Below are 18,503 nucleotides of genomic sequence, written 5' to 3'. Positions count from 1 at the left end.
GAATTTACAGGAACTGGAGGCCTTTTTGCCTGGAAGAATGGGCAGCTTTACCATCTGAGAAGATAAAGAGCCTCATCCACAAATACCACAAAAGACTTAAAGCTGTCAATGAAGGTAAAGGGGGCAATACACAGAATTAAGAACTGGGGTAAGAACGTTTGATCAGGGTAATTTGGGAAGTTTCGGTTGTCATTATGATTTAAAAAAGAGTAAACACAGTTGATTGATAATAAATGGCTTCAGCCAAACACTAATTATGAGTGAAAGAAGAGTTTTTATGTAATCATTCATATTCCCCTGAAAAATGGGCAAGAAATCATAAATTTTGCCAGGGTATGTAAACTTATAAGCACAGCTGTATATCCCCAGATCACTTACAGGATCTCTATGGGGCAGTACAAGACTTGTTACTTCAAGGAGTGATCTTTCCCGGTTTCCGATTTTGGAAGGTTTTTGAGGCTTCTATTCAAACATGTTTACGGTTCCCAGGAAGGAGGGCAAGGTGCGTCCAATTCTGGACCTCAAGGCACTAAACTGCCTTGTGCGAGTACGGATTTTCAGAATCGAATCTATTGGCATGGTGGTGACGTCCCTACATCAGGGGGATTTTCTCGCATCCATCGACATCAAGGACGCTTACCTTCACATCCCCATTTGTATCGCCCATCAGCGCTTCCTCTGCTTTGCTGTGGGCGAGGAGCATTATCAGTTTGTGGCATTACCCTTTGGTCTCGCCTCCGCTCCTCAGTCTTCACAAAAGTGTTGGCCCCGGTTCTGGCATTACTGCGACCTTGGGGTACCTGCTTTTGTGAGCAGAGTCTTTAGTCTTCTCTGTTGGCCAACTTAGAAATCGCTCTGCAAATGCTGAGGGAGTTTGGTTGGATTCTGAATCTTCAGAAGTCTGTTCTGGTCCCGTCCACGAGCCTGGAATATTTGGGACTGACTATGGCCTCGGCCAGAGTGTTTCTCCCTCTGGCAAAACTTTAGAAGTTGCAGGAGGCGATCCGGCTTCTTCTGTCCTGCAGACGGTCATCTCTTCGGACTTGCATGTGGATGGGCCTGTTGGTATCTACCTTCGAGGCGGTTTCATGTGCATAGTTCTACACAAGATCTCTACAAAAGAAGATTCTGGTGAAATGGAACAAGGATCCACAGTCTCCGGACATTCTAATCCTGTTGACCCGGAGCACAAGGGGATCCCTGGTTTGTTGGCTTTGCTCTCCGGCTCTTCTTCAGGTAAAATCCTTTCTTCCCCTGTACTGGACGGTCATTACCATGGATGCCAGCATATCCTGGTGGGGAGGCGCCCTCGGCACGGAGTGTGCTCAAGGGGTCTGGACTCAGGAAGAGTCCAGATTTCCGATCAATGTACTGCAGCCCTGAGTGATCAGGCTTTGTCTGGATCATTGGACTCATCGTCTCCAGGGGTGTCTGGTACATATTCATATGGACAATGCCACGGCTGTGACCTATGTCAATCACCAAGGGGGCATAAGAAGTGTCCTGGTGGCTCGGGAAGTAGCTGGCATTCTAAGGTGGGCAGAATGGTTCATTCCAGCCATCTCTGCTGTGCACATTCCAGGAGTGGAACATTGGCACGCGGACTATCTCAGTCCACAGGCGTTAGGCCAAGGAGAATGGTCACTTCATCTGGAGGTGTTCCGTCAGTTGTGTCTCTCGACATGGATCTGTTGGCATCTCGTCTCAACAGGAAAGTACAGAGGTTTGTGGCACTGTCTCGGGATCCTCTAACCAACACCACAGATGCCTTAGTGGCTCCCTGGCGTTATCATCTGATATACACCTTTCCTCCTCCTCAAACTTCTGCTGAGACTCCTGCGCATGGTCGAGGCAGAAGGAATTCCGGTCATCCTAGTGGCTGCGGATCGGCCTCGGTCTTGGTACGCCAATCTGGGAAGATCCCTAAGATCCCTAACGAAAGATCTGTTGTCTCAAGGTCCGATCTTCCATCCTGCTTTACAGTTGCTGGCTTGGCTGTTGAAAGCCAAGTGCTGAAAGATTTCTACACTTTTAAAAGCTAGAAAACCTACTTCCAGGAAGAATTGCCATCATACTTGGAAGATGTATATAGCGTGGTGTGAGTCTCTTGGGGTTCACCCTAGCTCCTTTTTGGTGACTCGGATATTGGCCTTCCTCCAGCGAGGAGTCGAGCAGCATTTGGCCTTGAGTACCATCAAGGGCCAGGTTTCAGCCTTGGCAATTTTCTTTCAATGTCCGATGGCCACACACTACTCCTTGATACCCACCTTCCTCCAGGGAGTGAGACACTTGGCTCCCCCAGTGCAGTCGCCATTGCCGCCATGGGACCTCAATTTGGTGTTGTCAGTTCTTCAGAAACCTCCCTTTGGGAACATTCGTGAGATTCTCCTTTTTGTTGGATATTTCTTCTGCGTGCAGGGTGTCTGAGCTGGCGATGCTGTCTTGTCGTTTACCTTATCTAGTGGTTCACAGGGATCATGTGGTTCTTCGCATTTCTTTCCAAAGGTCATCTCTGAATTTCATCTGAATGAGGACATTGTGTTGCCCTCCTGTGTCCTAAGCCTAAGCATCCTAAGGAAGTTACCTTGCATTCCCTGGATGTGGTTCGGGCAAACAGGGTGTACATGGCAGCTACAGAGTCTTTTAGGAAGTCAGACTCACTTTTTGTCCTCCTGGATGGACCTCGCAAGGGACTGGCTGCTTCTGCTGTGACTGTTTCCAGATGAATCAGACAGACTGTGGTTCAGGCTTATTCTATTAAGGGTCAGGTTCCTCCTTTCCCTGTCAGCGCGCACTCTACTCGGGCGCCTAGTGCCTCCTGGGCCTTCCGTCATCAGGGATCAGTGATGCAAGTTTACAAGGCGGCCACTTGGTCATCTGTACACACATTCACAAAGTTTTATAAAGTGGATGTCTTGGCATCTGTGGCTGCTTCTTTTGGCTTCAAGTTTTGCAGGCTGCTGTTTGTAGGATTTTTCCTCTTTTGAGGGTGTTTTTTTTCAGGTAAGCTCCAGTTGTTCTCAGTTGAGCTCCATGTTACCTGGTTGGCTATGTTTAGCCTTGGGAAGTTTGTTCTGCTGTTGCCACCCCTCATGTTTGACACTGCTTTGGGACATTCCTACGGTAATGAAGATTAAGAGCTGTGTCCGTCAATGAACAAAAATGGGATTTCTCTAGCGCTCATTGACAGACGTAGTCCTCGGTGATACACCACCTTCGGGTTATGTTGCCTCCACAGGAGCAGGACTAGACAGGAAATTAAAAAGCTCTGGCCACACCCTAGGGGCAGTCCCAGAGGGTATATCCTCTCTCTCTCTGCCTCAGCAAATCAGTTATTTTCTGTCTAGTTAGGAGTAAGGACCTAGATACCTTGCTGGGATCTTAGGTCCTGGCAAGATTTTTTTCTTAAAGGATTTTTTAGACAGCTTTTTTTCTCCAGTGTTCCTGTGAGATCTTCAAGCAAGAAAGCTGAACTGGGCGACGGGCTGGATGTTGAGATCCGGTGGTCACCCCAGTTCAGCCTACGAGCGCGTGCAGGCCATAGCTCCGCGCTGGGTCGGCCGCGACAAAGTCCCATTAAAGGACTGACCCCGCGAGTTAAACGTCTCGCTGAAACGCCAAAGACCATGAGTCACGGCGTCCATATCGGTCGACAGCCCTCCCGCCCCAGTGGAGAGGGGTACTGTCAGGAGTTGGTGCCCGCCTGGTTCCGGTATGGTGAGTAGTATGTTCCCCCTTTTCCCCTGACGGGTCTTGTGGTGAACGCGGGCCCCTCTCTGTATGGTAAGATAGAGTCCCTCTCTATCCTATAAATGACACAGATCCTCCTACTTTGAGTGTGATTTTATGTGCAAAAAGCCAGGAGGCTTGGTTTGGGAGCTAACAATCTAATTGTATACATGTTAAAAAGATTATAATCTGTGGCATTCTGGGAATCTTACGGTGATAAGAATAAGCTACCTACCAGTCAACCAGTCAGAAGCCACGGACATGTAGACTGCCTTCCTAATCAGATCTCCAGCTATTAGCATGCCTCCCGAATGGCCATGTGGTCCGCCAGGGCCGGTACCGCCAACCACGCCAAATCCCCATGCAGAGAGAGTGTTGTGTGCCCTGCAGCACACCGCTATTCAGTACAGGCCGCCGCCATTTTTTTTTGCTGGATCGCACGAGCCGCCATTTTGGCGTAGCCTCGTGTCTCCAGCATGGGGGCGGCCATGTTTGAGGTGATCCAAACACCTCGTGGAGCTAGGGGAGGCGTCGGAAGGCGTGCAGAGGGGCGGAGCCGCCTCCTTTCTTCCTGGGCAGCCAGCCAAAAGACTTCCTGTTTGTCAAGACAGCGCTGTAACCTGTTGCAGTTAAACTCTGAGCATCAAGTGGTGAGCCTGGGGGTCTATCTCTCTCTCTTTCTCGATCGATAGGGATCCCTAGCAGGTAACACTAAGGGGCTTTTTGTGGCGCTGGGGGTCTGAAAAAAAAAAAAGAAAAAAAGTTTTTTATTTTTGAATTATATTATCCAGGAAGTGACTGGAATTATCATGGACCCTGCCACACATATTCCCCCACCTGTTTCCCTCGAGGGGGCCACGGGACCCGCCGGTGCACAGAGTGTAGAGTCATTTACAGCAATTTTGGAGTCTATGGTGGCTCGGGTGGAGGCGGCCTGTCAGGGACGGGGGTCAATGAAGCGACCCCCGCCTACCCCTATACTATCTGACACCTCTGACTCTGATTCAGAGATGGTCACTGCAGTTGCAGGTTCCTCTGCAAAGGCTGTTATCCCAGGTAAAGCCCCCTCAGACAGTGAGGAGGATGCTTCTTCTCCTGCTATAATTCAGGAAGAAGCATTGGTGGACGCACTAGTTGTGGCAGTGCAGGAAACCTTAAAACTTGAGGCTTTACCGGCAGAGGCAACTGAAACAGAGATTCCTTTTGGTACTAATAAGCCCATCAAAACGGTGAAGGTTTTTCCTGTACCCAAATGTTTCGGTAATCAGATTAAAGGAGAATGGGAGCATTCTAAACGTACCTTTACTATTTCCAAGCGTATTGCTAGACGCTATCCGTTTGAGGAATCCATCATTAAGAAATGGACGGTACCACCAGTGGTGGATCCACCTATTTCCAGGCTGAATAAAGCCACGGTTATCCCAGTGGAGGACACTTCGTCCTTTAAGGATCCGGTGGATCGAAAGATGGAAGCAGAGTCCCGCACCATCTTCTCTCTGATAGGGTCAGCATTTAGACCAGTAATTGTTATTGGTCTAGTTTCCCAGACACTTACGGAATGGGCGAGAATGGCACGCCAAGACCTTAGGGGAAAAGATATTCCCCAGGAGACATCTGATTTGATGGAACAGATTATACAAGGGCTACAGTTTATCTGTGACGCAGCCTTGGACACTACTCCCTTATTAGGGCATGCATCTATGTCAGCGGTCATCCTCAGACGTGTGCTGTGGTTAAAATGCTGGTCAGCTGACCTAGGTTCCAAAAAGACCTTGACAAATCTCCTTTTTCAGGGGAATCGTCTATTTGGGGCCAACCTAGATGAAATCATTAAGGATGCCACTGGGGGCAAGAGCACTTTTTTGCCACAGGCTGCTAAAGCTAAGGGACCTCGCAACAAGCGAGGACCTTTCTTTACCGCCCATAAAGGGCGCCCGGCTGGTACAAGCGGGAAAGGCAAGACTCCTCCAGGAGGGTTCAAGAAGGGCTGGTCGGACAAGCAGAGGACCAACCCAGCCAAACCCGAAGCAAAGGAGTACACAGCCTGAAGGTGCGCCCCCACCCGGTTTCAGGGTGGGGGGACGTTTTCACCGGTATTCAGGACATTAGATCGAGCATCAACCACTACTACCGGTGCGATTCTTCCCTTCCAACATTTAAGTACTACAGGAAGCGGTAGTTACCGTTCCCTGAATAGATCTTTTCCTTTACCTTTTCCTAAGATTAGTCCCTATACCTCACAGGAATCGGATCTGGTTGACCAGATAGGCCAAGTAGCCTCTAGTCGGGTGACTTCGGTCCCTGAGGTTCAACCAGAAAAGATCACCCTTCCTGATAACAATCAGGTATCTGATAAATGTGTGGGAACAGAAAACGACCAGACTTTCTCGGATGGTCGGGGCCAGATACCTCTAGGGACGCCTGGTTCAGATTCTATCAGCGCCAGTGGTCCTAGAAATTCTAGGCTGGCCTCCTCAAGCCGGCCTGGCCGACTTGGACATGCTAGTCGCAGACGTTCCGTGGGAACTTCGTCTCAGGGAGTGTCTGTGGTCTCAAGGACCAATTTACCATCATGCTTTACAGTCGCTGGGTTTAATGGCCTGGCCATTGAGACCCAAGTACTGAAGGACAGAGGTTTGTCTACTTCAGTCATTCCTACCCTTATTAAAGCAAGGAAAGCGACTTCCAGCAAGGTCTATTATCACACATGGAAGACTTATATTGCGTGGTGCGAATCTTTAGGATTTCCTCCACGTACCTATTCGGTGACTCGAATATTGGCCTTTTTGCAACAAGGGGTTGAGCAGAAGCTAGCCTTGAGCACCATCAAGGGTCAAGTTTCAGCATTAGCAATCTTCTTTCAGAAACCTTTAGCTACCAAGTCCTTGGTGCGGAATTTCATCCAGGGGGTGCGGCACCTGGCTCCTCCAGTCCGCGCGCCCTTACCGCCCTGGGATCTTAATTTGATTTTGTCGGTTCTACAGAAACCTCCCTTTGAAAACATCAGGGAGATTCCCTTGCTTACTTTATCCCAGAAGGTGGCCTTCTTGGTGGCTATTACTTCTGCTCGCAGGGTGTCAGAACTGGCTGCATTATCATGCCAGTCCCCATACCTAGTGATTCATAGGGATAAGGTAGTACTTCATCCTAAGCCATCTTTTCTTCCTAAGGTGGTTTCAGATTTTCATCTGAATGAAGATATTGTACTACCTTCCTTGTGTCCTCAGCCCAATCATCATCGGGAACATGCGTTGCATTCCTTAGATGTGGTTCGGGCAATCAGGGTATACCTGAAAGCTACGGAATCATTCCGTGAGACGGATTCACTTTTTGTGATCACGGATGGCCCCAGAAAGGGTTTGCCTGCATCTGCCGCGACCATTGCCAAATGGATTAGACAAACGGTGGTACAGGCTTATTCTATTAAGGGTCAGAGTCCTCCGTTCCCTGTTAGGGCGCACTCCACTCGAGCGCTCAGTACTTCCTGGGCCTTTCGCCATCAGGCGTCAGTGGTCCAGGTATGTAAGGCGGCCACCTGGTCGTCGGTACATACCTTTACAAAATTCTATAAAATTGATGTGACGGCATCGGCGGATGCCTCATTTGGCCGCAAGGTTTTGCAGGCCGCAATTTGAGGAGACCGGTGGTCTACCTCGAGGGTTTTTTTCTGTTTGAAAAAAAAAAAAAAAAATTTTCTCTTTTTTGTTGAGTCTCATCATTAAGGATGAGCATTGTAAACTTCTAGTTGGCACCGGTTGGGCCTTCTAGATTGGGATTTGATTTCCATTTTCCCACCCCTCATTTGTGATACTGCTCTGGGACGTCCCGAAGGTGGTGTATCACCGAGGACTACGTCTGTCAATGAGCGCTAGAGAAAAATGGATTTTTGTAAAATCTTACCGTAAAATCCTTTTCTCTTAGCTCATTGACAGACGTAGTCCCCGCCCCTCTGTTTTTGAGTTGTGTTGGGTTAAAATTTCTAAAGACTGCTTTTTCACATAACTGATTTGCTGAGGCAGAGAGAGAGAGGATATACCCTCTGGGACTGCCCCTAGGGTGTGGCCAGAGCTTTTTAATTTCCTGTCTAGTCCTGCTCCTGTGGAGGCAACATAACCCGAATGTGGTGTATCCCCGAGGACTACGTCTGTCAATGAGCTAAGAGAAAAGGATTTTACGGTAAGATTTTACAAAAAAACATTTTTTTGACTTACTGTAAAATACATTTCTCTGATGATCATGGACGGACACAGCACCAGCCCCTCTTTGGAGTTGGGTTTTCTTCTTCTGACACTGCTGGTTACAAAACGGAATACCTATAGTAGGAAGTGGGAGTATACCCCCAGGAACTGCCCCATAGCTGTGCTCAGGCTTTTCTCTGCCTAGTGTCCTACTCCTGCAGGGGGCAGTTTAACCCTACGGTCATGGCGATGAAGAGCTGTGTCCATCAATGAACATCAGAGAAATAGATTTTACGGTAAGTCAAAAATCCCATTTTTTTTTTTCAGGGTACTACATAGGTACAATTTTTTTATTTAAAGTCCACTTTCAGTTTTTTACCTGGGTCTGTACATCTGTAGCTACTTCTACAAGGGCATCCCAATGCTGGGTTTTTAAAGTCCCACTGCAGCCATTTTGTTATAGATGTGGCTAAAGTGGCAAAGAATTATAAGGTATCACAGAAGTTAAGTGGCAATGTTCCAAGGCAGGAGTTGCTAGCATTGATGGATTGAGTTCTTGAGGAACTCAAAAACCAAGAAGTATGTCATGGGATTCTTGCATCTGTAGTAGAGATATTTGAAGCTACAAGGTGACTCATCTCATGAGACTCCTCAACCTAGTCTGTTTTACAGACTCCCTATGAGATTGATAGGGCATTAGACTGCGGTAGATGTGTTTTATTACCCCATTAGGAGGTTGGAAAGTAAAAAATGAAATCGGAAGCATTCCTTGCTATTATCCAGCAGGTGGAAGATTTTTTCCTAAGAATATATTCTTATGTTTTTATTATACATCATAAGTATTGGGTAGCTATGAAAAGGTAATATGCTCAAAAAAAATAATTGATGATTAATTAAATTACTGTTATATTTGCACAGAAATTGCCTTGCAACAAGTGTCCATGTTCTTCCGATCAGATCCCAAATACGAGGTGATGGAGCCCCTTAAAGACATAGGTGAGATTGTGTTTAAGAATCATCTGTGTCTGAAATTTCTTCTGGCTTTGATGTCAATGGATCCCATCTTTTGTTGTTTTCCCATAGGCTGGAGATTACGGAAAAGGTATTTTCTAATGAGATGTAAAAATCAGCCTAAAGAGCATCTTGTGTTAAGTTGGGTAAGTGGATTAACTGTCCTTCCTGATTCATTTAAAGATGCTCTCCAGGCAAAATTAGAAATGAAGGCCTCGGAGCATAGCTTACAGTAGCTACTGAGTGTGTGTATGTTTGTGTATATGTGTATATGTGTATATATATATATATATATATATATATAATCTCCTTTGTTGGTTGTCAGACTTTGAAAACCTACAAAAAAAATGCATGAAATGATCTGGTTTCAGGGTATGTGTTGGTTTCATATAAGAGATGTTGGAATGTAAAAACATAGTAGGTTTTCCTGTTATTTTTAGGCCTGGTTCATACCTATGCAGTTTGATTTTGATCCGTTTCTGCAGAGCTTTTTGTGGTGCACACATGTTTTTGACACGTTTTTCTTTGTTATGTTAAAGTGGACATGTTTTTGCTGTTAGTTAGATTAAAAAATGCAAAGGGCAAAAATGCACTTCATGTGTTTCTGCAGCGTGTCCATTGAAGTCTATGGAACTAAAAATGCACTCATGCGTTTAAAAAAGTCCCTGACCCTTTTAAAAAAAGCAGAGGTTGAAAAAGGCATAGATGTAAACGTGTCCTATAGGAAAACATGTTAAATAGACTGTAGTGTGTTTCTGTAAAACGCACTAAAAAAATGCATAGGCGTAAACCAGGCCTTCAGGACAGCTAGTCAAGAATAGAATCATAACACTCTCCACATGAACATGTATTATTGGGTCTGTGTTTGGCTACGCAAAGGTTTAAAGAAGAACGAAACCCTGGAAGCTGTCCCAAAAAAAGTCAGGCAGAGGATTAGGGCTCTTTCACACGGCGGATCTGATCGGATGCCCCATTCAGCCCTATGGAGCAGCGGATGTCAGCGGTGACATGTCCGCTGACACCCGCTGCCATCCGCATCCGATCCTGTCTGTGAAATCCGGACGGATGGAAACCCTATTTTCCATCCATCCTGGGGATCGGATCGGATGGGATCGGATGAGAGCGGACAGGCGGTCCGCTCTCATCCGATTCCCCATAGAGAGCAGCGGGGGCTGTGACACCTCCCTCTCCGCACTGCAAGCGGAGACGGAGCTGTCATCCACCGGCTCAGCGGGGATCGCAGATCGATCCCCGCTGAGCAGCACGGATCCGCCTACGGAGGCGGACCGTGTGAAAGAGCCCTTAGTCACCAGTATTGCCTGTGGTCTCCCTGCAGATGATTTTCCCCCATTACTGACTTACAATGCCTTGCTCAGCACAGTTTCTCTGTGTGGAGGTGGCTATCTTTGTAGAGGCAGGGTTTTTCTTCCTCATGTCAGAACCTTCAGCAAGGAAAACATTAAGCAGCACAATAGGGACATCTCCAAATGTTCTAATGTTGCCAGTCAGAGGCAGCAGTGCCTTAGATCTTACATAGCTATGAGACAGCAAGCACAGGAGTGCCTAGGCACAGTCACATACCAGGAGGTACACTGCTGTTTTTCATTAGGAGTTCTACATAAAAGGTACAGTTAGGTTAGGATACTGCTTTGGCACAATTACCATTTCCTATATGTTCCCTATAACATAGCCTATCTACACTTTTTGGGTTCAGGGCGACTATATTCGTAAGTACAAATTGTACAGGGGTGAATTTTTTTTTAGCACAGGATTACAGTGCCAAGAATTGTAAAGAAAAAAAGAAAAGAGGGTAGGGAAGGTAAATGGGGCGGAAGAGGGAAAAAGGGTTAGGTATGGAATAGATACTGGAAAAAAAGAAAGAAAATAAAGATAAGAAGAAAAGAGAGAAGCACTTGGGAGCACCCCCTTCCCATGAGGAAATTGTTTTTCATCCAGTACTGCAGTTGTCTAACTTTTTTGTGATGATCCTGGAACATATATGCTGATGGTGTTGGAGCAGTGCCCTTGTTTCCTCACACACAGAAAGCATCATGGAAAAAATGCCAGTACTAAAACTTTCTAATCAGTCAGATTCCAACCTACCTTAAAAATGAGAATCTAAGTAGTGAGGCAAAAGCAGACAAGCAAGGAATTTACACACACGGTATATTATTTCAGGAAGTACACCTTCTATGGGGTGACCTTCTATGGGGTTGTGTATGGTTATTCTGCAGGGGAACACACAGAGTTCAGAATAAGATACTTTTGACTTACCGTTCCTACTTTAACACATTTGCTGTGTTTACTGGGTAGTTTTGGTAGCTTACTAAATGCTTTCATTTGTTGCCTGGAAGTTTTCTGATAGTGGTGTTCACCATTCCTCCTCCATGACAGCCAATTAAGAGACTGCTCCTCTTAAGCCAGCCATAAACTGATTAAATTGTGATCCCTCTATGGGCAGGCTGATTGTACTGAAGTTGATCTTACAATTTATTTCATTCATATATTGTCAGCGGCTATAGCCTAAAGCAATGATCATTGCATTCTAATGGCTAGGAAAACTCCCGGTGTTAGAATATAACAGACCAGTGGGAGGGATTCTCCCATTAACACTCAATGTGTTGATGGGGAAATCAAGCTATTTTCTTTCCTTCAACAAGTGGTAGACGGAAAGAAAATTGCATAATGTATGGCTTGCCCTACATGATCGGGACAGGAAAGGCACAGAAAAAATTAAAAGGCCCACCCCACCCTCATCTCCTCAGCGTTTTACCTGTCCCTGACAGGATAGGATATGAGAAGATTATTCTTGTCAGCCCATGTTTTATTATGTATTTTTGGGCTCCTTATAGAGTTGCAGTATTTCTGTTTTAAAGATTGTAAGGCTTACCTAGCTAGTATGCTCTTCAGGTGAAAATACTGGTTTGAAATGCGGCCATACAGTCTTCACTCTGCCCCCTGTCTAAACTGAGGCAAGGATTAGACAGATTCTGGGGTTCACAGCATCTAGGCTCTTTGTAGATGATATGGTACCTCCATCATGTCGGGCCATAGGAAATGAGGTTGGAGCTTTAATCTGGAAGCTTTGTCTTCTCTACCCACCTGATTTTAAAGTGAAGTGGTAGGATCAGTCTCTTGAATTGCTGTTGTTTTGGTGTTGTGGAAACAAAGTTACCAGTAATAGTAATCCCAAATTTCTCAAACAGCACTGCTCCAAACGTACGCCTTATGCAATCACCATGGACATCCTGGATGCTGGCTCAAAAAGCTTGTCTCTATTTGCTATTGAAGGACATTGATGAATAGAGAGCCGCACACCAGCATCTTTTATTTTGCAATAGTCAGGTTTCAGTAGTAGTGAGTCTTGTAGAACGCCAACCTGGGGTTACCCAGGGCTTGGAGTCTAAGTTCCAACCTACTTCTTTACCAGGGCCCCTGATGGTGGGGATGGATTTGCAGCAAGCTGGAACCAGGTCATGCTTCTCAGGTACGCCCAGCTGAAGAAGCAGAGACCACTCGCGTATGCAGAGAACAAATGGCAGGAGACAGAAGAGGATCTGGGAAATGAGCTGAGGTCAGGGCGGGCGGCTGACAAGTACAAATGGAAGGCAAAGCCGGGAATTTAGACACTGAATACACAAAACACTAGGCAAACAGGGGTTCAGAGAACTAGGAAATTGTTCAGGCAACCCAGGCTGCACTAAGCATTTCCATATATAGGGAAGCAGACTGGTAAGTGACCCAGCAAGTGATAGGAGAGGACAGGATATAAAGGTGAACAAAGGTGAACAGAAAAGCCAGCAGCGCATGTGAATTGGAATCACAGATCTAGCAGAACCAATGCGGCAAGAAGGTAAGAAACAGAAATCTGCAGGCTAAACCGCGACAGCAATCCTTTTTGTTGAACTGTCTTATACAGCTGGTAACATGATGTCTCCACCTGGAGGTCACCTGCCCTCCAGGTGATCAAGCCGGTTTTCGGTGATCAAGCCGGTTTTCAGTGAAATGCATTAAAGGCAGGTGACCACTGGGCGGGGACATTCTTTTATCAGCTGTAACAGTTCAAAAAAAAGGTAATTGTAGTACAAGATATTGATGTGTTGCTCTCTATTCATCAATCCCAAATTTCTGCTATTAGCCTGTTGGATCCTTTACAGTTTACTTCGCTCTGGATATACATTATCCAGTGACTGCATTGAGCAGGTGACATTACTTGTGGCTGGGTATCAGCATGACAGTACAGTAACCATCAAAATACAGATCACCTATTAGTGTATTATGCACAATGTGAGCCGACCGACCACTTGATCATAGAGTAACAACAGATTTTTTTTTCAGGCATTTTCTGAGCTCACTGAATTTCTGACAGAATAAACATGTGGTTTTTGCATTTGTTGTACAGATGTAACAATACAGTTTCAATTGTATATTTAACTCAACCACAAAGGGAAAATGAAAGAAGCTCATTGTTAGGATTTACATATCCTTTAATGGAAATCTGACATGCCCCAAATTCAATTTTTGCAGGAACTTCAGTACCTCTTGACTCCCAAAACTCAAAACCTGGCGCAGCCAATATGGAAAGTGCAGTGAAGGGAGGTCGCATGTGTGTTATTGTCTGTCTGAATATAAAGATTGATATTTTTTCCTTCTCTCTGGCAGGCTGATCTGGGTCCTGAAAAATATTTACAAGATAAAGATTTTCAGTGCGCAATAAAACTCCTTCCATCGTGGTCTGTGAGTATATGTGACCTTAACTCTCTCACTTATAAGTGATATTTGTTTTGTAGTTTGCAAAATGAGTTTATTCAATATGCATTCACTCCCTGCATTAAAACAGTTATTAATTTATATCACACTATAATAGAGATGTTTAAAGATACAGGTAGATTTATAGAATCCCTGTTTATTTTTTCACATATTTATTTCTTTAAAAATCCTGATATCCTATTTCAGATGTGATTTTTTTTTCTTTTTTTTTTAAATGGTATCATCTTATTCCATTAATTTTAAATTAGGATTGTTGTGGGAGTGCCTGTACTGTGAGCTGATTGTTAAGGGGGGTGGATTACTTGGGCAGGCTTATGGGTGCGAGGGTTCAGAGTGGATATTAAATCACTGTCGTGGTGGTATTCTTTAGAAGTCTAAAAGAGCAGGCACAGAACGAAGTCTTAGGGAACTCAGAGCAGTATATGAGATTTGCCATTAATGGGCACCTACTCCTTATCGGTCATCCTCCCTTCCTGCCCCCATTCCCAGTTGTCCAACAACTTAAAGATTATGCTATCACTTTGCTCTACAGCACATTGGTCAAACAAAAGGCCCCTGGGTCGAATCTGGCCCTCCAGGCCATTTCATTTTTCCCTTGCACCGAGGGGGAGGGGTTGGAGGTGAGATGTGGACAACTTGTGAAGAAGAGCTGAACCCTACACACTGTGCATAGCACACCCCTGAACTTTGCACTCTGTATGTATTTCACTTCTCAACACTGCACTCTGTAAACAGCACACCCCTGAACTCTGCACTCTGTATGTAGCACATTCCTCAACACTGCACTCTGTACAAAGCGCATCCCTAAACCCTGCACTCGGTATGTAGCATAGCTCTGAACTCTGCACTATGTAGGTAGAGCACCTCTGAACTATGTACATAGCGCACCCCTGAACCCTGCACTCGGTATGTAGAGCACCTCTGAACTCTGCATTATGTACACAGCTCATCCCTGAACTCCACACATAACACACTCTTGATGTTTTTTTGCCCCCATAAGATTCTCCAACTGCAATTAGGCCACACCCACCATTTTATTCAGTTTGGCAGCAGGGGCCGTGGTTGAGTTCCTGCTTCTATTCTCTGAGAAAAAAAAGCCCTGCATAAATTTGTATAGTCTAAAACATACAACCGGCCCTTTAAGGATAACCATAATGCTGATCTGGCCCGCAATGAAATTTAGTTTGACACCCCTGCTCTACATAGTATCATGCTAAGATTAAAAAGGCAGAATGTTTTAAGTGGTCATGTGATCTGTGGTTTACAAATCCAATTGCAGAGGTTGCAATTGACAAATCTCCTTGGTGTGTGCTGCATTTTAGGTAAATGTGATAATAAAGCATGATACGTTTTGTTTTTGGGGTGGTAGATGTAAGGGTGAGGCCATGAGCCCTATTGTCTGCAATTGCCACAATTCCCCACTGCTGATGGGAATGGAACCTTGGAGACATCCCCTACTGACAAAAAACACGTGGTTTTATTCCTTAGGAACATGAACAACCACAGGGCTTTATTACTTGACACTGTTATGCGCTTTCAGGAGCTGGGAGACTGACCACATGTATGGTAAGCCACTGGACAAGGAAAAAACAAAGCTACGGCTGTCAGACTTCAAGTGACTTCCAACCTTTCTCTCTTAAATGGTAAAGCAGAGGTGCCCAACCTTTTGAAGAGCACAGGCCACTTAAGTCATTTGGTAACCGGTTGTGGCCCAAAATAAAAAATGGTTCAGAATTTCACATTTTTAATTTTGAATAACATAATTTGCATACAGATTTTAAACAACAATCGGAATCATAATTTTCCGTGGGACCAATCCCTGTTGGACGTTTACCCGCTGTTTATTCACAATCACAAAAAGTAAGAAAACAGACGGACCCGATCAGACCAATTGTGTGGCAGGGGCCTAAGGCTGCCTTCAAACTTATGCGCTGCGCTTTACCCGCACCATGGGTGCAGCGCAGTGCACTTGCGGTTTAGCTGCGCTTTGCTATAGATGTCTATTATATCTGTTACTGTTGTGCCCATTGCAAAACTATGATGTTTAATACATAATATGCCCATTGCTAAACTGTGATGTTTAATAAACTGACCTTTTATCTTTTAGTTTCTACAGGCATCACTGGCTGTTAGAAAGATTCCTAGGTGGAGTGATACCAAATGCACTTTGCTTGGGACAGGATCCGACGCTATAGAGCAGTGATGGCAAACCTTGGCGCCACAGATGTTTTGAAACTACATTTCCTATGATGCTCATGCACTCTGCAGTGTAGATGAGCATCATGGGAAATGTAGTTCCAAACCATCTGGGGTGCCAAGGTTTACCATCACTACTATAGAGGAATCATAGGCTTATGCGGTTCCTGCTCCCTCCGCAGCCAATTGCTTCCTCTGATGCCGGCTCCATCCACACTTATGCCCTGGGATGGTGGATCCCCGACCCACCATCCAGGAGCAGAAGGTCACTGGCCACATCAGTGGTCTCCACAGGCCACTGGTTAAACAGCCCTGTAATAAAGAGTCCAATAATGCTAGATAATAGGATAAATATCAATATTGCATTCATCAATAATTTGATTTTTGCATTAGCTCAGCTGTGGCTTGTCCTCATATAGCAGGGATTCTGATTACATTATTTGAAATACAGATAGAAACTAGAGCAAGTACTTGCATATCTTTAAATTAAATTCGTTCATGAAAAAATAGCATGCATGTAAAATCTGAAACTGACATGATAAATTAAATCCAGGCAATAGGAACACAAATTAGTTTTCCTTAAAGACAGCAGAGGAAGCAGAGAGAATTTGCATAATGGGTTGAGCTTTATGTAAGATGCTTAGAATATCAAAGGTGACAGGTTGTCAATGATTTGTAACATTATATAATCCTAGCATTGCCCTCAAAGCTGACAGCCAGACCCAGCTGAAAAATGTTAAGAAGCTCAGTATTAGGCATTGAGCTTGACAATTCTAGGTCATCTATATTCTAGGGCCGTCTTCCAGAGCAGATCTATGTCATATAACAGGCAAATACAGCAAACAACATTAGGCCATTACTGTGCACAGTCTTTCTGATTTCCATGACTGCATTCTCCTGGCTGTGTACGCCAAAGCTGCATATGCTTACTGGCTGTTCCCCGGGCACAAATGAATATGTAAAACCTACCTCATAAAAGCAGCTGTAAAAACAAAATGTGGGAGGACGTCTAAGCAAAAAAAAAGTACTGCACGATGTTAACTGGTACTGTCTGTACCAGTTTATATACCAGGCTTGTAAAGTACATATTTTTCCAGATGAGGTGCAGCCATAACAGTGTTGGCTTGTATCTGTAGCTATGGCATTGTTAAAGTAAACCTGTCACCTTAAAGTGAACCTGTCTGCCATTTTTTACAACTTGTCAAACAGTAGTGGTGGCTGCTGCTTTCTTTGTTAGCATGCAAAAATCCTTTTTTTTTTTTTTTTTTAATTGTCACTTTAAGATCTTGCTTTGACTTTATTGCTAAAGGGCTCAACATCACTAGTCTTTAAAACTTCCTCCTATCTACCTGTTTGATAATAGTGCCTTTACTGACCACCTAGGCACAACGATTAGATAGGTGGGTGGACAGGGCATAGCGTCAGGGTTGACCATTCACTCACATTGTTTGTTTGATTTTGGTGAGCAGTACCTCTAATCTCCTTTGCAGCATCCGTATATATACCAAGTGATGTTTGCCACTGCCAGCGAGTCATCTGCACTTGTGATTAGGCCGTTCAATGAAAAAGGGACTCTGAAGGATCTGATCTATAAGGTAAGTTTGTTGGTGACCTTGATTTAAGGAGACCCTTGAAACTTGAAAAAAAAAAAAAGGCTGAATACTTCTGCTTCCCCATGGGAGTAGATTTTGGGGGACCATTTTTGGTAGAATGGAGAAGCATTTAGCAGCTTAGGTAACCGAAAGCGGTGAATTCAGTCTCTTTCCAGATATGTCCTGAAATGTTTTCATGATGTGACAGAGTCTCTTTAATTTTAGTATTTTTACCTAGTTTGGCCAGAAACATGAACATTTTTGGGGTTATTTGATGAAAATGTTATTAACATTTAATATCGACAGTAAAAAAAAAAAATGGTTGCTTTTTATATTTTTTCATATGATTTTATGGTTAATAGTCCTTAGTTTTATTTATGCTTTGCAGTATACACCTTAAAAAAATATTCCTAACAATATATATTTTAGATTGTAATTGTCTGTATGCCAAATGTTTGAATATTTATCATCACTCAGAAATAACTCCTTGCTGAGAATGATGTTCCAACCTTTTCTGATAGTCCTAATTGATCATTTTAATATACAATGTCCTTACAGTCACTAGTCTATCAAATTTGAGAGTCTTGGTAAAGGTCATCCTGTGACCAGTACTCCATTCCATTCTGCCCCAAGATTGCTAATACTTTACTTAAAGTAGTTGTAAGCCCTTACATATACCCAGTGAAGTGACTGGCCTCAGGTGATAAACAGAGATTAAACAAATCTTCCTAAATAAGGACGGAATGGACACAAACACCTTCACATAGGGCACAGGAACAGAGCTGAGGCTGTCAGTAAGTTGGAGCTCCCTCTCCTGTCACCATTTTTCTCTTGGTGTCAGGAAAATCCATCAGAAGTGACATATGCTTATGGCAGAAGAATGAGGCAGCAGACAGAAATGACACTTCATACTCAGGATTGAGACAAGTATACACTATAGTGGGATATGCTTTGTTTCATATTTCATGTCTAAGTTAACCACTTTAAGTCATCAGTGGTTTTGTTAAAGTAAACTCTTCATTTACTC

General features: G+C 44.4%; 1 protein-coding gene across 2 annotated transcripts in view; it reads left to right on the top strand.

The window, feature by feature from the left end:
- Positions 1-18,503, top strand: part of PXK (PX domain containing serine/threonine kinase like) — a 174,724-nt gene that overhangs the window by 104,460 nt on the left and 51,761 nt on the right. For both annotated transcript variants that reach the window (XM_082265566.1, XM_082265567.1), the window contains exons 5-8: positions 8,826-8,903; positions 8,991-9,064; positions 13,581-13,655; positions 17,375-17,479. In XM_082265566.1, the coding sequence (XP_082121692.1) occupies positions 8,826-8,903; positions 8,991-9,064; positions 13,581-13,655; positions 17,375-17,479 (332 nt within the window). The remainder of the gene's footprint in view (positions 1-8,825; positions 8,904-8,990; positions 9,065-13,580; positions 13,656-17,374; positions 17,480-18,503) is intronic.

This window comes from Pelophylax lessonae, assembly GCF_965119305.1.
Source record: "Pelophylax lessonae genome assembly, chromosome: 8".
Lineage (NCBI taxonomy): Eukaryota > Metazoa > Chordata > Amphibia > Anura > Ranidae > Pelophylax > Pelophylax lessonae.
This window is presented reverse-complemented; position numbering and strand designations above follow the sequence as displayed.